The 21,339-nt window shown below is 39.1% G+C and overlaps 4 protein-coding genes across 6 annotated transcripts in view; 1 reads left to right on the top strand and 3 right to left on the bottom strand.

The window, feature by feature from the left end:
- Positions 1–3,828, top strand: part of LOC129763158 (low-density lipoprotein receptor-related protein 2) — a 166,508-nt gene extending 162,680 nt beyond the window's left edge. For all 3 annotated transcript variants that reach the window (XM_055761965.1, XM_055761967.1, XM_055761966.1), the window contains one exon: positions 2,241–3,828. In XM_055761965.1, the coding sequence (XP_055617940.1) occupies positions 2,241–2,467 (227 nt within the window). In that variant the 3' untranslated portion in view covers positions 2,468–3,828. The remainder of the gene's footprint in view (positions 1–2,240) is intronic.
- Positions 3,829–13,856: 10,028 nt separating this feature from the next.
- LOC129762479 (putative nuclease HARBI1) lies at positions 13,857–16,312 on the bottom strand. The gene is made up of 4 exons (XM_055760765.1): positions 15,432–16,312; positions 14,929–15,364; positions 14,726–14,870; positions 13,857–14,670 (listed from the first exon to the last, which is right to left on the bottom strand). The coding sequence occupies exons 1-4, from the start codon at positions 15,542–15,544 to the stop codon at positions 14,492–14,494; spliced, it is 873 nt and encodes a 290-aa protein (XP_055616740.1). The 5' UTR covers positions 15,545–16,312; the 3' UTR covers positions 13,857–14,491.
- Positions 16,313–16,453: 141 nt separating this feature from the next.
- On the bottom strand, positions 16,454–18,624 carry LOC129761964 (jerky protein homolog-like). Its single transcript, XM_055759828.1, has 3 exons — positions 18,458–18,624; positions 17,284–18,389; positions 16,454–17,134 (listed from the first exon to the last, which is right to left on the bottom strand). The coding sequence occupies exons 2-3, from the start codon at positions 18,018–18,020 to the stop codon at positions 16,579–16,581; spliced, it is 1,293 nt and encodes a 430-aa protein (XP_055615803.1). The 5' UTR covers positions 18,021–18,389; positions 18,458–18,624; the 3' UTR covers positions 16,454–16,578.
- Positions 18,625–19,182: 558 nt separating this feature from the next.
- LOC129762019 (uncharacterized) lies at positions 19,183–20,264 on the bottom strand. The gene is made up of 2 exons (XM_055759965.1): positions 19,794–20,264; positions 19,183–19,707 (listed from the first exon to the last, which is right to left on the bottom strand). Exons 1-2 carry the CDS (start codon positions 20,136–20,138, stop codon positions 19,198–19,200), a joined length of 855 nt encoding a protein of 284 aa, XP_055615940.1. The 5' UTR covers positions 20,139–20,264; the 3' UTR covers positions 19,183–19,197.
- Between the last annotated feature and the right edge of the window lie 1,075 nt (positions 20,265–21,339).

The raw sequence follows: 21,339 nt of genomic DNA on the forward strand, positions 1-21,339 counted from the left end.
GGTGTGCTCCCGCTCGAGAACGGGTCGTTTGGTTTAAGCTGTCTGTTTTGTTGTATTCATTTGTACCCAAGGAAAGCTCATGCGGCGAGAAAAAAATGGGAAATGTGGAGGAATATTTGAAAAAGTGATTTCCCATATGCTCTACATAAAGTATTAGGTGTTGTTGTTCTTCTTCTTCTTGGATGGCACTAACGTTCCTAGTGGAACTTTTGCTTTCTCAACGTAGCTGCCGTAACTTGCTCATTTTTATCAGTAGTACTTAGTTGAGATTTATATGCCGGATAACACCCCTTAAATGTATTCTAGGGTGGCAAGCTCTTGGATAAGCGTGACCACAGTGGTCGTGACAAAATTCTTCGACGAAAAATCTCCCGACCAGAACGGGAATTGAACTCGAACCCCCGGCGTGATAATGTGGGAGGCTAACCACTCGGCCACGGGAGCACATTAGGTGTTCTTAGTCTTATTAAAATTCGCATTGAGTTGAATAAACACTCAGAAATCAAAAATCATAAAACAAAATTACCTTTTCCATTTCAAATATGTAACATGTTTTCACTCATGAGAAAAAATGATAATTGTGTTCTGTATTGATAATTATCTTATATTAAATTGGTGACTTTTTTTTTTATTCATTTCATCCATACATAACACAGAAGGCATCTCGTTTAGGGTCACAAAGGGCGGTTTTCATCGTATCTCGTTCCACTTCGTTATCTTTTATCTGATACGCACCATTCAACGACTGTTTACCATCCTTCTGTCATCATCACTCGGTAAACACTGGTGGAGTGAAAAAACAATACTCAACAACCAAACAAAACGGCTCTTTTCAGAGCCACCAAATCTTTGTCAAAGAGTTTAACGATGTAATTCTTCAAACATATCCAAAATCAACAGATAGCCTAACGGAATCCTACGTCAACTATGCGGTCGTGTCTCGGACACAACCCTCCTGTGACTTTTTTAGTTTACTTGCTGCTCTTATGGAAAAAAAAAAGATAATTACTGAATTACTGATGTTTTATCGACGTTGAATTGCCTTTCTGGTGGAGTGTTGTATTTCTGTTTTATGTTCTCCAGTAAAACGAAGAATTTCCCGACTGCAACGCGATTGAATCATTTAGTCCTAGCGGCGGATGTTGCTTCTATTCCGGCTAATTGCTTTTGACTATTGAAAGGGTGAGAACTATGGAGCAGCAAAGGGTCTGTACAACGTAGATAACGTTTAAGTGTTTCTCGCGGAACACAATGCACTAAGGATGCTTGTCACACTGTCGTACTTCTCTTCGCTGCATCGGTGCCGCGTTCAAAGTCTGTGACCACTTTTTACAATCGGAAGTTCTGATATAATTCCGCACCATGATTCCACATCTATTTCCAACTATGTTCACAAGTTTTGACAGCTGTTTTTACAGGTTATGTTGAAAAATACCTGGTCTAAATGCCCCAAGCAGGTATGCCCATTCCGCCCCGTACGTTTACGCTCAATAAAATTGAACCGATCTTTTGCATGAAACGGCAAAGCAGCGCAACAAATCAGTGAAAATGTTCAGAAATAATACCAGTACGAATTGATATGAAGAGCAGAGTCATAAATTTCAGCATGGAGCGTACAGAGCTTATTTTGTTGACTGTTTTTTAATATGTTTTTCGTGATAATCAGTCAGTGTGATATTTCTCTCAATATCTTTATACAACAATTGAATTTGAATACGGTTTTCACGGAGATACCTAATAAGAGTATTTGCAGTATTTCACGGAGATACTTAATAAGAGTATTTCTAACACAATTGTTGGCAAATAAGTGTTATTGGTTCAATAACAAGCCCAAACGAACGGTGGCCCATTTCGCCCCGCCAGGTCATATTGCCCCTATCTACCCTACATGCACTAGCGGGACTCTCCCTAAAATCTTCTACAGCTGCCTTTTTAACACAATATAGCACCTCCAACTACTGGCAATCAGATGCTCCAATTATTGAACCCCGTTCCGGTCAAAAGGCCTAAACCTGAGGATTTTTGCTTCTTCCTTTATTGTACACTACCAATCGATTTCTTTTGCGGTTCCGAATCGGACAAAAATAACTGAATTATTCGCGAAAATTATAGGCTCATAATCTGTTAGTTTTCAGCAATGAAATGTGCTTTATTTTGACGTTTTATTTTATACACAGTGATGACAAACTGATCATTTGAATGCACTAAACTACACTCTTAACATTTTCCCCCTCCCACAGGAATCTACGAAGTGCCAGCCGACGTCGGATCGAAAGGCGCCAAAGGAACACCCGCACCCGCGCCGGGGCTCTTCACGGAATCGGTTTCGGCCATCCTTGCGCCCAGCAGTATAACGCACCGCACGTCACCGCAGCTACAGCTTCGCCCCAAGGAGCTGAATCCGTCGTCGCACGACACCGGCAAGGACACCCAGCTGCTGGTGGAGGAGGACAAATCGGAATGTTGATAGGTAAAATAACAGACTGTGAGAGTGGGAAGGAATCTGAATCATACACATACACATACACATCACGTACACAATCACAAGCACACACGCACGCACAAAGAGCAGAAAGGAAATCGAAGCATGCTGAGCAAAACGTGTGTGTCAGTGCAGTTTATATTTATATCATTACTATTTTTTGTTGTTGATTGGAGCCAAGCTCAAACGAGTTGGAGGCGAGCCGGAAGTGGCTCAGACCACTCAGACGATCGAATCTTGTGAGAGAAAAACATACACGCAAAAGCATTCCTGGTTGAGAGTTTTCTAATTAAAAAAAATATATGTATTTATGCAAGAGAACAGAGAGCTAGTAAGTGAGGCGCTTTATGTTTTGGGGAAAAGAGAGAGAGAGTTTTGTACATAGATTCTAAATGTAGTATCGTTATTTTTTCAAAATGATATTAATGTATAGTACAGGAGAGTTGAAGGAGAAGAAATTTGATGCAATCAACTGAAAAGAAACAAACGCACATTCACATCACACCGTTTAAGAGTCACCTTTTAAAAGGTTTTTTAAAACACGACCATAACCACAATATCCATGAAATGAAAATTTTAAGACATGTAGTTGGTTTTAAAAGAATTGTAACATTCGATGACTGATCGTGCAATGGTGGAGCGGAGATGAGACAGATCTTGTTATTTTAGTTAACGTTAACTATTCCATGGGGATACAGAACGAGTGTTTTAAACAAACAGCAGCCTTATAGGGAACTATACAAGCCGAAATCCTAATACTAGGTGTTATGAAAACGAATATTTATCTGAAAAAGTGATATAAGAAAAGATCTAAACAGCTAAACACACTCACCAAGCAGCCAATCCGTCCAAAAGAAGTAAACATTCCAAATTGCATCCTTTATATCCCCCCACTAGTGTAGAAGCAGAGAGCGCTAGACGGATACATCAAACAAATAGACAATAAATAGAAAACACAAGAACTGAAACAAATATTGCACATGAAAAAAAAACAAATAAGAACCAACAAAAGATAATAACAACAACAAACAATGAAGCGCATAATAACAGCAAACAATAATTAATTGTTAATCAAGTCGTGTAACTGAAAGTGAGTGATTTCCTAATGTTAGTGAGAACCAAACTGATACCGAACGTTCGTGTGTTTTGGGGGCATGAGAAGAAGAAACTTATCAGATCAGATATATGCATACTGTACATCATTTACCGTGTAATACACACTCAATGGTGTGGTGGAACGCAAAAGCAATATTGAAACGGAGGGGAAACAGTTTCTAGACAGAGACGCAAAACAGAGATAATTATTTTATAGAACTGTTTTATTAAAAATATTTTAGAGATACCGAGATATACCGAGCTACCGCTGAGATTGTTCGCTAAAACTACCGAAAGCCGTGCGGCAGTGCGGATCCTCCTAGTGTGAATATATTCCGGCTGCGGCTTCAATGAGTTTCCAGGATCAGCGACTTTACGGCACGGAAGATCGCAAAAGCAGATTGTGGGACGAAGTCGAGGGCACGGAAAAATTCACTTGATTACCAACCGCATCGGAGAGCGGAGAGATGTAAGAAAATCTTCCTCAAGCGAAAAAATCCGGTGATCCTGTTCACCAATCAGAGCATGTTCGGCGTCGATCCCGTATCAAATTCCAGAACCGATCACTATATTAATTCTCTCCCGGTAAAAGAAGTGGCCGACGAGTATAAAAACGTGTATCTGACCAAGCAACCTGCTAGGGTTATGGGGTTTGGATTGGTGGTTTCCGATGGCAAAAATGAACAAAGTGTTCATTCCAAACGGCGACAAGTAAACACGGAGGTCTACATTGGGATTTTAAGAAATTATATACTTCCGTGTATCAAATAACGGTACGGCCCGAAGCCAAATGTTGTATTTCAACAAGATGGGGTCACACTCAGAAGTGGTTGCAGGAACATCTGCCGTTCTGAGTGTAGAATATGTGGGATCCAGTCCCGATCTTAATCCACTGAATCACTCAGTAGCGTTATGAAGCCAAGGCTTATTCTAAGCGCCACCCGAGTACAGCAAGCCTCAAACAGACATTGACCAGTACCTGGAGAGAATTGGATCCAGACTACATTATTAGGACCTGCCGTTGCTTCCCGGAAGCGCGTGGAGTCCGTAATTACAGCAAGTGGAAACTCGATCGATGAATAACATAAGACCTGATTCTGCGCTGCATGAGAGGTGAGATAATAATTGTCACGTATGTCACGGGATTCCACCAGGCGAATGCCGTGAAAAACCTCACTTGAATGAACTCCCACCGTGTTCCCGCTTGATCGAAAGATAAAATGTCTAAGAGTTATATGTTCGTGACTTACTGATTGCTAAGCCAACGGTAGTCCTACCACCACTCTGCGGTTGTGTCACAGATATAACCCACTTCTAGTTTTTTGACGTAGGATTACGTCTTCCGGGAACATATTGGGGTACAAATTGAAAATCGAAAATCGAGCACATCGTGAAAATTGTCCAATTTCAAACGCTTATTGCTCAGTCATTTCATAATGGATTGATGAAATTTTTGCGTCAATCGATTTCGGCACTTCAGAACAATTTTTTATATTGGAGAAAATAATATATGTAATGAAACTAACTATCGAACAATTGAAAAATCTCAACCCCTATCCTATCCTAATGTTCACTTCTGATTGGTCGAAATTGAGGACACATGCGGCGGGTCCCTAACAGAGACATCGAAACAAAGCTGCCTGATGGAAGTCGGCATTGCAAATACATGAAAGTAGAGGGAGCTTTTGTTCCTACCGAAATGTGTTCCCTAACAGAGATTTCTAAATCAAGGTGCCTGGGGAAATCGGCATTGCAAATATATGCACGTCGGTGGAATTTTTATATTGCAAGTAAGGCGAGTGATACGATTATTTTTAGCAAATAAAATTCAAATTTGGAACTTGGAACTTTATTGTTGGTTGCTTCGTGAAATTTCGTATCGTTGGTTCAATCAACGACAATGTATAACTTGTATTATGCAAAGTTTCATCGAGCTCAGATTTAGAGTACGGGGCAATGCCAAGCATGATCATAAAGCTCCTTTTATTTCGTTCTACAAAAATTTACATTTAATGCGACATGCCGTCAATGTGAAGCCAATATTTACAAAAATATCCAATCAGAGATAAAAATGTCCAATTAAACGTGTCGCATTACAGGTCTGTCCAATTAACAAAATGTCGAATTAAATGTAACTTACTGTAGTTAGGCCTTTTAATCTTTCAGGCTGTCTATATTTGTCTTCACCCTTTGTATGAGTAATTTCAAAGTCCGGGTTTTATTGCAACTAATTTTAATTCCGATATAATAATTTTATTTCTGATATCACAACGCAGATGAGACACTTTCGATGATGTACGCTATCTAACTTTAAGCAGAGTAAGAGAGCGTGCTGGATATCTCATCGCTTTATATAGGGCAGATTTTCTGGATTTGCTTCTATATCCTATCCTTCGAGACAATACGATAGGGATTAGATGGGAATGACCTACGCTAATCCTCTTGTTTTAAATGGATTGGGTTTTGGGTACATACAATGCTTATAATTGTTGTATGGAATGATACTGATGTGGCGTGTGCCGCAATATATAGATACAATGCATAATAACGTGACGTGTGCCGCAACACCCTTAGACAGACATTACTTTATAACATAAAGGACGGAGTGGGGTCACCAAAGACCCTCAAACCAAAAACTTACCTTATAATTATAAATTAATAATAGAATGCTACTAATAAGTTTTTATACAGGATTCAAAAAAAAAATTCGAGTACCTAAAGGGAACAAGAGAAAAAAAGTCACAGGAGGGTTGTGTCCGAGACACGACCGCATAGTTAACGCAGGATTCCGTTAGACTATTTGTTGATTTTGGATATGTTTGAAGAATTACATCGTTAAACTCTTTGATAATGATTTGGTGACAGTGTTTACCGAGGGATGATGACAAGAGGATGGTAAACAGTCGTTGGTAGTGCGTACCAGATGAAAGATACCGAAGTGGAACGAGATATGGTGAAAACTGCCCTCTGTGATCCTAGACGAGATACCTTCTGTGTTAAATATGGATGAAATAAAGGAAAAAAAAACTCACCAATGTAATATAAGATAACTACCAAAACCGAACATAATTATAAATTTATCTCATCAGTAAAAACATATTACACTAATATAGAGAAAACATATTCGAAACGGAAAAGGTAATTCTCTTTTTTATTTTGACGTAGGATTACGTCTTTCGGGAATATATTGGGATACAAATTGAAAAACGAAAATCGAGCACATCGCGAAAGTTGTCCAATTTCAAACGCTTATTGCTCAGCGTTCGCGATTTTTTCGTCAATCAATTTCGACACTCCATAACAATTTTTTATATTGAAGAAAATAATGTATGTCATGTAACTAACTATCGAACTATTGAAAAATCTCAACCTCTATCCTAACAGAAATACCCACTTCTGATTGGTCGAAATTGACGACACATGCGGCGGGTCCCCAACTGAGGCATCAAAACCAAGCTGCCTGGGGGAAATCGGCATTGCAAATACATGAAAGTAGAGCGAACTTTTGTTCTTCCCAGATGTGTTCCCTAACAGAGACATCTAAACCAAGGTGCCCGAGGGAAATCAGCATTGCAAATATATGCAAGTCGGGAGCATTTTTATATTGCAAGTAAGGTGAGTGATACGAATAATTCTAGCAAATAAAATTCAAATTTGGAACATTAATGTTGGTTGCTTCGTGAAATTTCATATCTTACACCGATCATCGTGCATTGTGAAAAATTTAGTACAAGTGTGCGTGTAAAATTGTATATGGTAGCAGTAGTGTTAAAAATGACTTGATATATATAACGATTTATTTCAATTTTCATAAATAAAAACCAAGTTGTGTTGCCGCTCGAGAACGGGTCGTTTGGTTTAATCTGTCTGTTTTGTTGTATTCATTTTCACTCAAGGAAAGTTTATACGGCGAGAAAAATTGGAAAGTGGAGAAATATTAGAAAAAGTGATATCCCATATACTCTACATATAGTATTAGGTGCTGTTAGTCCAAATAAATTTCGCATTGAGTTGAAAAAACACTCAGAAAGTAAAAGTTATAAAAGAAAATTACCTTCTCCATTTCAAATATGTTTTCTCTACATTAAAGTAAAATGTTTTTACTGATGAGAAAAATTAATAATTGTGTTCGGTATTATCATATTAGGCTGTCAAAAAAGTCCTGCGGTATTTCCGCGAGGTGTCGTTGTAAGCGCGTAGTTCTAGTTGTATTCATTGTATCGAGTCATACTATAGCTTGTTGGAAAGGTATTTTTGCGCGCTATAATATAGTCATTGACAGTGTTTTGTTTGGTTAAGTCGTTCGTGAGTTATACTGTCGCAAATATGGAGCAAAATAAAGAGAAAATCCGACATATTTTACAGTACTACTATGACAAAGGTAAAAATGCATCTCAAGCTGCCAATAAAATTTGTGCAGTTTATGGACCCGATACAGTTTCCATTTCCACCGCACAACGATGGTTTCAACGTTTTCGTTTTGGTGTAGAGGTCGTCGAAGATGCGCCACGCTCCGGAAGGCCTGTCGTCGAAAATTGCGACAAAATCGCTGAATTAGCCGAGAAAGACCGGCATAGTAGCAGCCGTAGCATCGGCCAAGAGCTGGGGATAAGTCATCAAACCGTTATTAACCATTTGAAGAAGCTTGGATTCACAAAAAAGCTCGATGTATGGGTGCCACACACGTTGACGCAAAAAACACGTCGTGGTCGAAGCCACGGTGGCCCTCATTAACGACCAGGAAGGTTCTGCTGTGTGTTTGGTGGGATTGTCAAGGAATAATCTATTATGAGCTGCTTCCCTATGGCCAAACGCTCAATTCGGACCTGTACTGCCAACAACTGGATCGCTTAAAGGTAGCACTCATGAAGAAGAGGCCATCTTAGATAAACAGAGGCCGCATTGTCTTCCATCAGGACAAACGCCAGGCCACACACTTCTTTGGTGACGCGCCAGAAGCTCCGGGAGCTCGGATGGGAGGTTCTTTTGCATCCGCCGTATAGTCCGGACCTTGCACCAAGTGACTACCACCTGTTTTTGTCCATGGCGAACGAGCTAGGTAGTCAGAAGTTAGCCACAAAAGAGGCCTGTGTAAATTGGCTATCCGAGATTTTTGCGAATAAGGAAGCGAGCTTCTATAACAGGGGTATTATGAAGTTGGCATCTCGTTGGGAACAAGTCATCGAACAAAACGGCGCATATTTGACTTAAAACAGATGATTGTAACTAATTTTATGAACAAATGAAAATTCAAAAAAAAATACCGCAGGATTTTTTTGACAGCCTAATATATTAAATTGGTGAGTTTTTTTTTCTTTATTTCATCCATACATAACATGGGAGGCATCTCGTCTAAGATCACAGAGGGCGGTTTTCATCATATCTCGTTCCACTTCGATATATTTTATCTGACACGCACCTTTCAACGACTACCAACTACCAACGACAACAACTACCATCCTTATGTCATCATCACTCGGTAAACACAGGTGGAGTGAACAAACAATATCCGACCACCAAACAAAACGGCCCTTTTCTGGGCCACCAAATCATTATCAGAGAGTTTAACGATGAAATTATTCAGACATATCCAGAACCAACAGATAGCCTAACGGAATCCTACGTCAACTATGCGGTCCTCCAACCTCCTGTGACCTTTTTTTGTTTTATTTTCTGAGGGTTCATTCAATCCAATGCGAATTCGATTTGGACTAACAACACCTAATACTATATGTAGAACATATGGGATATAACTTTTTCTAATATTTCTCCACTTTTCCAATTTTTCGCGCCGTCTAAACTTTTCTTGGGTGAAAATGAATACAACAAAACAGACAGCTTTAAACAAACGACCCGTTCTCGAGCGGGAGCACACCTTGGTTTTTATTTATGAAAATTGAAATAAATCGTTTCATTTATCAAGTCATTTTTAACACGACTGTTACTATATACAATTTTACACTTACACACAATACAAGATCGGTCATTGACATGAAATCTCTTGAAGCAACCAACATTAAAGTTCCAAATTCAAATTTTATTTGCTAAAATTAATCGTATTACTCACTTTACTTGCGATATAAAAATGTCCCAGACTTGCATATATTTGCAATGCCGATTTCCCCGGGGCACCTTGGTTTTAATGTCTCTGTTAGGGACCACATTTCGGTAGGAACAAAAGCTCCCCCTACTTTCATGTATTTGCAATGCCGATTTCCATCCGGCAGCTTTGTTTCGATGTCTCTGTTAGGGACCCGCCGCATGTGTCCTCAATTTCGACCAATCAGAAGTGAATATTAGGATAGGATAGGGGTTGAGATTTTTCAATTGTTCGATAGTTAGTTTCATTACATATATTATTTTCTCCAATATAAAAAATTGTTATGAAGTGCCGAAATCGATTGACGCAAAAATTTCATCAATCCATTATGAAATGACTGAGCAATAAGCGTTTGAAATTGGACAATTTTCACGATGTGCTCGATTTTCGATTTTCAATTTGTACCCCAATATGTTCCCGGAAGACGTAATCCTACGTCAATAATTGTTTACGAAGTTATTAAAGAAAAACTAATCTTGGGGGACTTTGTAACATATAACTGTACTGATGGCAAAGGCCACCAAAAACAGCGCAATTGTAAAAGCCGTCTACTTTTGCACGGTTTACCCTTTGGAAGGACTACTTTCACCTACAGACAAACACCCCGATTCTGTATTCCGAACGATTCGAAATATTTCGAACGACTTGAAAAATTTAATTCTGTATTCCGTTTGAATTGTATAACATCTTTCGTTCGACGCTACTCGAATGTCAAACCCTTTCTTTATTTCGTTCGAGTGGTGGTTTGCAGTCGAATTTCTACCGATATTTTGACGTAGGACTACGTCTAACCGGAAGATATAGGGGGTGAAATGGAAATCTAGGCACTGAACGAGTAGGAAAAAATGCAAGATTTGGAACGCTTATAACTCGAGCATTTCTCAATAGATCGCAAAAGTTTTTGCATCAATTGATAGGAAATATATCTACGCATCTATCATAACAAATAACATTTCATTTTTCTTGAGATAAATAATTGAATAATTGTGAAATATCAAGCATTGTCCAAATGCACTATGTGCCCATTTTTGATTGGTCCATTTTGTGCTCCTCAAATCGTACCGACCAAAACGGGCAACCAGAGCAGCAGCGAAATAGAATGAAGCACGATTGGAAAGGAAAAAGAAAAAAATGAACGAAACATTGGTCGCAGTCTCACACATGCGTAATTCTCGAGCCAGCCAGTCAGCTTAAAAATCCCCGCTCCGCTGCCGTAAGGATCATTCTCATCCAAACCGTACACCACATCGGTTCGCATCACAACACATCAACAAACCAACCCAAGCAGCCATGTCTGGACATGGTAAAGGAGGAAAAGTGAAGGGAAAGGCAAAATCCCGCTCGAACCGTGTTGATCTGGAGTTCCCCGCAAGGGTAGCTAGGCCGAGCGCGTTAGTACCAGTGCACCAGTCCACCTAGCCGACGTTATATAGTTTCGGCCGCCGAAGTGATCGAGTTAGCTGGCAAAGCTGCTCGCGACGATAAGAAAACCTGCATTCGGAACAGAACACATTCGGTTCGGTGGACATCAAGACAACAGGCAGTTGCAGCGAGTGGCGAGTGGCAAACGCAATCGCAAAACGGCATCAGGTAGCAGAAGAAAAAAGTTTGTTCTTTATACAAACTGCTTTGGTGGCAAATCCAGAACAAGGCGGCATCGAGGGCGTTCGAATAGGTTTTTTTTCAAAACCACGAGTACAAAGTTTTCTAAATTGGAACCATTCCATAAAACAAGGCGCTTTTCAGGGCCATTAAACCTTCCAAAAAAGAGTTTAGGAAATACAGTTCAATGCTTTCTAAAACATTATCCAAAATAATAATAAAACACAAATTGATTTTTTCATAATTTGTTTGCCAGGATCTGATGAGTATGTGAATTTGGCAGTTGTTCTGAGCTTATTGATAGTTGGGAACTTTCCAGATTATTCAATTTTCACCAATTCTTAAATTGTTTCCAGATTGAAAGTACAGTAATTTACAATTAGTTCGACATTTAGCTAATTGGACGGACATGTAATGCGACTTATTTAGTTGGACATTTTTGTAAACATAGAGATCCAAATTATGACCTCACATTGAAAGTCGACACTGTACCACTGTCATCGCAAATGTTCAATTACAGGTTAAAATCACCTCCAATGCGACACTGAGTGGCGCTTCGGCACGTCGCATTGAATGTAATTTACTGTACAACATGTCACAAAGCTGGATGGAAAGCTGTGGCGAGTGGCAACAAATCGCTAAACAGGAAGGTTTAGCCGAACAAGATGGGGATATCGAGTGATAACAAAACAATAAACTCTTTAGATTGAAGATAATTTTGTGATCCTGAAAAGGACCCTTTTTAGCCTGCATGTGAATCCAACGAGCGAACAAATCATAATGAATGTATTTTTTTGCCATCGCTACCTTTTAACGCTCATTCGTTCGTCTCGTTGGACTCGCCCCTCTGGCTGAGTCTGCCGATTTGTCTCTATCCTGTGAGTGTGTACCGCTAGAGTATAAAACACGCGGACCCCAACAAAATATCTTATTTTCTTTCAAACCGTAAACCCGTGTGGTTGTACGGCATCGGCATCGTGGACGTAACAAAGGAGGACAAGTTAAGGGAAAGGCAAAGTCTCACTCGAACCGTGCAGGTCTCCAGTTGCCTGTTGGTCGCATTCACTGATTGCTCCGCAAGGGTAACTAGGCCAAACGGATTGGTGCCGGAGCACCAGTATACCTAACAGCTATTATAGAGTTTCGGCCGTCGGAGTGCTCGAGTTGGCTTGCAAAGCTGCTCACGACAATCAGAAAACCCGCATCAAGAACAGAGCAGATTCGGTTCGGCGCTCATCAAGGCAACAATTAGTTTCAGTGAGTGTCAAAGTGTTTCTCCGGCACGTCGCATTAAATGTAATTTACTGAACAACATGTCACAAGCTGGATGGGAAGAAATTTTCCAACTGTGAAAGCTGTGGCGAGTGGCAAACGCAATAGCTAAACAGGAAGGTTTAACCGAACAAGATGGGAATATCGAGTGATAACAAAAACACAACACCAAAGGTTCTTTTCAGAACCATCAACATATTCATAAAGAGTAAACAGTAAACTAATCCATTTTTCAGGTAGATAGGTAGGTATTCACGAAGGAGAAGAAAATAAAACAATATATTTAAAATATATATTTAACAAAAGCTGTCCCCTTTGTATAGTCCTACGTCACTCCGGTTATGTCCCCGACATTACCCACCCGTCTTTTTTTTTTTTACTGCGGATTGCTAAAAAAATGTAAGTAAAGTTTTACATCGGTTGCTTTTAATTGATTTTTTAATCAAATTTCTATTCACAGGGATAAAACCAAAAACATAACAACAACAAAGAAACAGTTTGAGCGGCTGGTGCAGCTTTTGGAGAAGAACCCCGACATCGCAAAAGGATTTATACGTGGTAACTCCGGACCATTTTGGAACGATTGTGCTGCTGAATTAAACAGTTTGAGACCACCCATCCGTGACGAGTCTGGATGGAAAAAAGTATTTACTGAAACTATTCCGAAATAATACATATGTATTTCACTTTTAATGTCCGGCAGGTGTGGGCGGATTATAAATCAGCGTTGAAGCGCAAACTCTCTCACAACAAAAGAGAGCAAAGGGCAACTGGAGGAAGACCCAACAGAACGATACATTTGTCTGAGCTAGAGGAGCAAGCGGTTCCGCTAACTGGACTGTTGGAAACCGTAGAAGGAATACCAGGTTGTTCTTCACAAGGAACACCTAAGGGAAAAAACAACGAGGTTAATGCAGATGTAAGTTGCGATTCAATTGACGAGTCCGACGATGCGAATGATACGGCTATTCCTCAATGCTCCCAACCAAAGAGACCTAGGCTATCTGCCCTCAATTTAGTTCAAATACAAATTGAACAACAACAGAAATTTCACTCGGAAATGGAATCGCTGTTGGGTACCTCAAACAAAAACCTCAATGATATGGTACATTACCAACGCCAATTCGCCAAAGCAATAGATACTGGTCTCAAAGAAATGTTGAAAGAACAAAATCGACATAACCGCGAAATGGAAAAAATCGCTCGAGAGAAGCTGGAGGTTAAAAAATGAATATTAGAAATGCAAATAGAACATTTTTCCGAACATTCAAATATTGCATTATAAAAATAAACACAAGATTTAGACATTAGATCACCAAATCGTATTATTTTATTTATCGCATACAAAAAGTAAAAATAGATGATAGTTGCTAGTATTGGAGAGAATAAAAATTTATTGATATGACTCATCAAAATATGCCCCCTACTGAGAGCATCCGTATTCCAAACATATATTATGAAGTGCACAGCACACATTCACAATTTGAGCACATTTTGTAGGAGTATAATGTACAGTAATCGTTCGCTAACTGGTCCTGGTTTAACTGGTCTGCTATTTAACTGGGCGAACGTTAACTGGTCCTTGGACCAGTTAAAAAGCACAATTTCGTAAACAATCGACGCCATATTCAAATGAAAGATTTGCTGTGAGGGGCATTCGAATGTAATTTTAAATGTTATGAAAGTTGACATTATTTTCGCACGACAAAAACATTGATTAAACTACAGAAAAACAATTTTCTCAAATCATATGTCATACCTATTGTCGCACTCAATGCGAAACTTCCATTGAATCCTTTTATTTATCCAATTACAGGAACTAAGCGAATCAAACAATTCATTGAAGTTTCCCTCGATTTTATTTGACGTTTAACATGCCGGACCAGTTAAAACGCGAATGTCGATAAGTGGTCTTCTCTTTTCGCCCAGTTAGTGAATGTTTACTGTAGTTGTTGCGCTCCAAGTAAACATCTAAAACGATTTTTAAGAACACCGATTGTTCGTTCGACTATGCCTCGACCTGAAGCATGCCTCTGGTTGAAATCGCTTTCCAAACTGCCTTCTTCCGGAGCTCTGAATGGCGTTACCAGCCATGATTCCGATGGGTAGCCTGCATCACCTGTGGGAAACAATTTTATCATGCACATCTAGGAAATTTAAACAATTTTGTTTACCCAGTATTTTAGTTTGTGTTCCGCCGTTTCGATGCATCTGCTCGAAATACGTTCGTACAGGGCTTATTCGCCATATATGGGCATCGTGATTAGATCCGTGAAAGCTAGGATCAACGAAACGGATCCTCTGCTGATCGTCACAAACCTATAATGCCAAAAAAAAATTAAATACAATTTTTTAATTTAATGCATGCTGTACTTACAATGAGAACGTTCAGACTGTAGAACCCCTTTCGATTATAAAATAAATTTCGATTCTGATTAGGGGGGATTATTTTTATATGTGTTCCATCAACACACATGATTATTCCTGGAATACCAGATTTCTCATAGAAATAAAGCTTGGCACGTCGCTGTCCATTTTCCGACATTTCCAATGATATCCACTTAGAACATAATCTTCGCTCCAGTATGTTCAGCATTTCAGATAACACCTTAGAAAAAGTGGACTGTGCCATCGCAATATGGAAATCTTTTCCCGCTCCAAGCTGGTAGTTCCCCTCAGCGAAAAATCTCAAACACGGCGCCAGCTTTTCATTAACATGAATGCCACTTTTCTTTGTGTTGGAAAAATCGTGTTCAATTTCCCCCAAAACGTATCGGAATGCCTCTTTATTCAAACGAAAGCTTTTAATGAATCTGCATAGTAGAGGAAAATCGATAATAAAAAATCTAAGAAATTCAGAGACAAATAAATTTTACTTACGCATCGTCTGAAAGCTCCATTAAAATACCGGATGTGCGCAGATTCCGTCGATTATAACGAAGTATTCCGATTTCTTCATACACTGCCAATACCGACAATAAGGCGGAATCCATTTGGCTAATTTATTTTCTCACTTATTTTCTATTCACACCGAAGAACAATTCAAATAAATTTAAATTTCAGCACCCGGCACAACTGTCTTTTAGGTTTATTTTGCTTATTTTGCCATTCGACGACATTGAGTTTTGAGGTTTGGTATTTGTGAGGAAAACATATATGAAAATCGATACTTTTGTATCGTGCAGTTTTGTATGATTTTGGTGATACAAATAATAAAAGTAAGTATCAAACGAAAGGGTAATCTTCTCCAATGCTAATTATGTCAAAACATATAGGATAGTTGCGTAAGGTGACCATTTTTATGCTGAACAAAATGATGCATTCGTAATGAATATAAATTATCGAAACAAAAATTATGAAAGAAAATTGAGTTGGCTGTATTAAAAATGTATTTTACACTATAGTTTGACAAGTTCTCTACGAACTAGTGGAATAAAATTTTGCATAAATAGCGATTTATGATGGTTCCTAATATTAATATAAACTTTTCTTTTCATTTCGATTATATTGTATATGAAATAGATGTAAAGGAATGGCAATGCATATTGCAATCATTTAAAACACATATGGTAACAGTTTTCACTGACCACTTTTGAATTGAAAACAGTCTTTTGCCATAGTAATTTAAATAGTTCACAGCAATCCCACAAACAGAGCAATTGATTGCAGGTGGCAGCATCGGTGAGTCGTCAACGCGAACTGTTCGAATTTCTTTCGAACAGTTTGAAATAATTCGATCGAAATGAGCAATACAGTTGAATTTCACTCGTTGGGGCTTCGATTTAGTTGGGCTCCCGTTCGTTAGGCTATAGCCCAACTAAATCGAAGACAAACGTCAATTCTGACAACGTAAAATTTTTTTCGAGGGGCTCGTGGATGGTGTTTTTAGGTTTAAAATAAATTTTAAATGAATCATTTAAATAAATAAAATCGAATATTATTCAACAAAAACAATATTTATTTTAAACGTTTCAAACAAAATTAAACAAACCACGTAAATTCATTTTCAACAAAATGGTAGAGTTCTTCAACATGCTCGTTTTAGCCATTCAACTTCAGTGATTTTCGAACGTAGCGCGTTCAAACGGCATACTTCTGCAACATAATGCTTCATATAGCGAACTAGGCAATCAATTGACTTGATTGCATCGCCAAAATCAGGATCTCCGGTACTAGTAATGGAAGTATCAAACGAATTACTTCCATCTTCTGTGTCTACCAACCATTCTTCTTGCATTTCAGGTTGATCTTTCTTGAGAACTGATGACAAAATCTCGTCATCAGAGAACGCTTCACTGGTTACCCAATCTGGATTATGATCAGCATCATACACCTGATCTTTGATCCACAGATCAATATCTTGCTCAGATGTTTTTGTTCCTGCCAAACTGTCAATCCTGGACACAAGCGCTTTGAAGTCATCATCGGCCGCTTTCGAGTCTACATTAACAGCATCCTCCGGCAAACCATCGATCAATTTCTTCCACGAATTACGTATAGTTTTGTCAGATATCTCCTCCCAAGAGGTTGCCAACCACGAAATACACTGTTGAAGATTAATCTTCTTCAATCGTTCTTCGAAACTAAAGAGGAAAGTACATAAATAAAACCTCAAATAGAATTTGAATTTAAATTTTGAAAAAGCACAGACGAAAAACTATCGTGCGCATAGTTTTGTGTTTATATTTGGAATTAATTACAAAAAATTAATGTTTAATATTTGGAAATTTACCTTAAGTGTTCGTTTTCCAGAATAAATGCGAGCATCAGTTTTCTTTTATACTTTCGCTTGATTGCATTGATGACCGCTTGGTCCATCGGCTGGCATTCAGCAGTTACATTTGGTGGGAAGTAGATCACTTGAATCAGTCCATCGTCACTCTGTAGAGATTCGTCAACGTCATAATGACTGGTGCAATTATCAAGAACCAGCAATGCCTTTGGCTCCAATCCTCTCTCGGCCGAAAATTTTCGAACAGCGGGGACAAACTCTTCGTGGAACCATTGACGGAACAACAGTCTGGTCATCCAAGCCTTTTTGGAATGATTATATGAAACGGGAAGTTCTTCGATGTTGATTCCTCGTGGTTTTGCAGCAGTGCAAATGAAATACAACGGAAGCTTTAGGGAACCATCTATGTTGGAGCAAGGCATAAACGTATACCTTGTCTTGTTTTGCTTCCGTCCGCTTGCCACGGTCTCATCACAGGTAACGACAGAGCGTGTGGCTAGGAGCTTGATGAACAAGGCAGATTCATCTGCATGAAAGACTTGGGATAGTGATAGCTGCATTTCCTGAATCTTCTTCTGTAGAACCTTCTTGAAATTTAGGTACGCTTCAACGTTTACCGATGCCTTTTCTCCTGTTACGGCTTTCACGCGCAATCCAAACCGCTGCTTAAAACGATGCATCCAGCCATCCGAAGCAGAAAAACCGTGCACCGCATAGAGCCCCCGGTCCTGGAACATCTTAAACAGCAGCTCCGCCTTTGCTTTAAGAATATCCACTGTCAACAAAATGTTGGACTGCCGCTGCTGTAAAATCCAGATGTAAAGAGCTTCTTCCAGCAAAGGGAACGTCTGCTCTTTCAATGTTTTTCGATTATTTTCACCATATTCCTTGAACTTGTCCACCGCCTCACGAATTGTTCTTTCTTTTGGATTATTCTCGTGACCGTAGAAGATCCTACGCCGTACTTCTTCCCAAGAAAGTCATGCGTACCACCTCCTGCTTCAAAATCTTCAATTATGCGAACCTTCTCCACCAGCGTCAGGAAATTGCTCCTCCGTTCCCGGTTAACGTTCGTACTGGATCCTTGCAAACCATCCATTTTGAGCCTGGCGATCGAAATGAACGTATATTAAATCTACGCTAATTTTAATATCAAACTTCATTAAGAACTTACCAATTAATCCAACCTAGAACGAAACTCAACCACGAATGAAATAAACGTCAGTGGTGTGAAAACATTTCTGCGTTTCCCATAACAACAAACAATCGGTGTGACCCTCGATCGATTTTCGACTTTGACAGTTCAGCCCAACGAGTGAAAGTCTTTCACAAATTGGGCTAAGAGCTTAGTGCAACGAGTGAAATTCGACTGTACGTTCGAAATAGGGAAAGCAAAATTATAACTCGTTCGAGATCGCAGTTTCGAACGAAATGCAAATCCGACGAAATGCAGAATAGGGGTGAAAAGCAAACAACCAGCCCTATTCTGTATTCCGACGGATTTCCATTTCGTTCGAGTTATAATTTTGCGTTCCCTGACGTTTTGCCCATTCAATTTTCGAAGAGCAATAGATCGAATGAAATGCAAAAACAACTCGAACGGAATACAGAATGGAATTTTATGAAGTCATTCGAAATATTTCGAATCGATCGAAATACAGAATAGGGGTGAACATATTTTATATAGAAAAAAAACACAAAGAGTCAGATTAGTCAAATACAATTTCCGGGTTTGCGACCGGCTATAGAGTTTCTCAGTAATTTCATGTTTGGATGCAAAGAAAAGGTAAAATGCAAACAATATTTGAAGAACCTTATGACTGTATAATGAAGACCCCTTTATATCTATTTAATAGAATGTAATAGAATTAAACTGACTTGTCATCGTGTATTTTGAATGAAATGTTTGATTTACTATGTCAGATTCATAGAATCGTTTATTACTTTGGACAATGTCGCTGCTGCAGCGACTACATCGCTTGGGTGTATTCTTGGTGTGGTCGTTTGTGTCGATTGAACAGATTCAGAAATGTTACTAGCAGGAATATTTGAAAATCTGCCATTGAGGGCTTTCCTCCGGTATCTAGAGAGTATTGCCTGTATTCCGTCTGTCGCATCAATTCTGTCAATTGGTGGCAACTGTCTGAGTTGCAGTGCTACATGTCTTCCAATCACTTCGCATTCATCTTCCGATTTCCCCGGAGCAGAGGCAGGCGCTTTTGAATTGCTGTCTAGCTCCTTGAGTTCGTTCACATTCACAAATTGAACTTGGAACTGTTCTGGAGAAAATTCAATCTCTGGTAGAGCTGTTGGTTCTATGTCGACGGTGTTGTTGCTGTTATCATCATATTCCAGATTCTCGTTATTGCTTTCTAAACAATCTTCTGCAAAATCGTCCCATGTCATTGGTGGAAGTTGTGGTTCCTGGAATTATGTTATGTATCAATATCATTCATATTTTTGGGAAAACCATCAATTTTTAAATTTATTTATGGCAGGAAAATACTCACCAGGAATCTTGCCATTTTTTCCTCCCCATGAATTACTTTCATAATGGCATCCATAGTATTGAACCATTTGATGGTCGGTTTAAAGATCTCATCAGTGCCACATCCACTCTCTTTGCTCCTCCTTATCTTCACTAACTGCTGGTTATATGTAGAACGTAAATTTTTCACCTTTTTTGTAACTTCTGCCGTGTCTTCTAAACCCATTTCCATGCGGATGTGTTCAAGCGAGGCTTTACGCAAATCTCTGTTCTTATAATCAGGGTCCTCAGGATTCCACAAGTTGATGTGGCTTTTGTATAACTCCATAAATTTTATATTTCGATCGGAGGACCATCTTTCCACCATTTATTTGGAAATTTATTACTATACACTGCTCGGGACAGACAAGAAAAATACTTGCAATTCAATAAGAGACGCACGCAAGATCCAAACGAAGAACGATTTGCATCAAGGAACAAAACAAAACAAACCATTCGTTCAAGATAGGTGAACCAAATTCATTCCTAAACAGTGAATTACACACTAAGGTGAAGCAATTTCTGAAGCATATTTGGTGGTAAACGAAAAATTGGTGTCGTCATTATTGTATTCAGTATGAAGCTTTAATGAAAAAAATGTTGAAAATACTTAGAATGTCATGCCGCTTTGAATCACAAAATACTCATTACGAGAAATTACGAGATGGTTGTAAAAGTTGTTTTTTTATGGATAATGACTATACTGGAACACATTTTTACTATTTAAGTGGCCTAAGAGGCAATCTTGTTGATGACTTGCTCATGAGAATTTTAATCGATTGCCATTATTTATATCACATACTAGCGGCCCAATTCTATGTTTTAATAAGTTTACCGCAAAGTCATTGGAATAGCTTTGCTGTTGCACTCAAACAGACTCTCGCAACTTATTTTGTTTTCTTTTATTCAATGTTTCTTTTTTAGTCCAAATATCTCTATGTCTCGAACATCTACTCTTTCTCTGCGATCAATTGTTGCTCTTCCAATTTTGACTTTGAATTTCAACTCTCTACTCTTCATTTCCTACTATCTACTCTGTACTTTGTTCTCTCTTCTCTCCACTCTCTGCTCTTTATTTTAAACTTTCCACTTTCTCTCCACTCTCACTACTCTCTACTCTCTACTCTTTCTACTCTCTAATTTCTCTAATCTCTTTACTCTTTTTTTTTTTTATAGAGGTGAGGAACGCTCTTCCAGCCTTATCTGGGAAGGGATAACCCAGACGTCGAGTGGGGATCGCACCCACAAAAACCAAGCCCTCTACTCGTAGCCTCATTCCCCCCGGGACCACATCTAGGCGACTACTTCAGGGGGCGGCTGTGCTCATGCACTTCACGAGTTTTCAACGCAAGCTAGCGTTGATCCTTCCCTTTTTCTCTATATTCTTATTCACCATTCGTTGCTCTCCACTGCGCTTATGACCATTTTGCAGGCATCCATTTACCCGTCGAGACGTGCACCGATTAGGAAGCGCCCTCCAACTTAACGCGCGCCCCGTCACAGTCACCCTCGCAGGATTTCTCTTCCCA

The sequence above is a fragment of the Toxorhynchites rutilus genome, chromosome 1, assembly GCF_029784135.1.
Source record: "Toxorhynchites rutilus septentrionalis strain SRP chromosome 1, ASM2978413v1, whole genome shotgun sequence".
NCBI lineage: Eukaryota > Metazoa > Arthropoda > Insecta > Diptera > Culicidae > Toxorhynchites > Toxorhynchites rutilus.

What these genes read in the sequence shown, in the direction of transcription:
- LOC129761964 (XM_055759828.1), bottom strand. Translation starts at nt 18,020, where the DNA reads ATGTTCCAGGACCGGGGGCTCTATGCGGTGCACGGTTTTTCTGCTTCG. An exon ending in CTGGAAAACGAACACTTAAG is followed by an intron (nt 17,135 to 17,283) that starts GTAAATTTCCAA and finishes TTTCCTCTTTAG; the next exon opens with TTTCGAAGAACGATTGAAGA.
- LOC129762019 (XM_055759965.1), bottom strand. Translation starts at nt 20,138, where the DNA reads ATGGTGGAAAGATGGTCCTCCGATCGAAATATAAAATTTATGGAGTTA. An exon ending in AAAAAATGGCAAGATTCCTG is followed by an intron (nt 19,708 to 19,793) that starts GTGAGTATTTTC and finishes ACATAATTCCAG; the next exon opens with GAACCACAACTTCCACCAAT.
- LOC129762479 (XM_055760765.1), bottom strand. Translation starts at nt 15,544, where the DNA reads ATGGATTCCGCCTTATTGTCGGTATTGGCAGTGTATGAAGAAATCGGA. An exon ending in ATGGAGCTTTCAGACGATGC is followed by an intron (nt 15,365 to 15,431) that starts GTAAGTAAAATT and finishes TCTACTATGCAG; the next exon opens with ATTCATTAAAAGCTTTCGTT. An exon ending in AACACAAACTAAAATACTGG is followed by an intron (nt 14,671 to 14,725) that starts GTAAACAAAATT and finishes TGTTTCCCACAG; the next exon opens with GTGATGCAGGCTACCCATCG.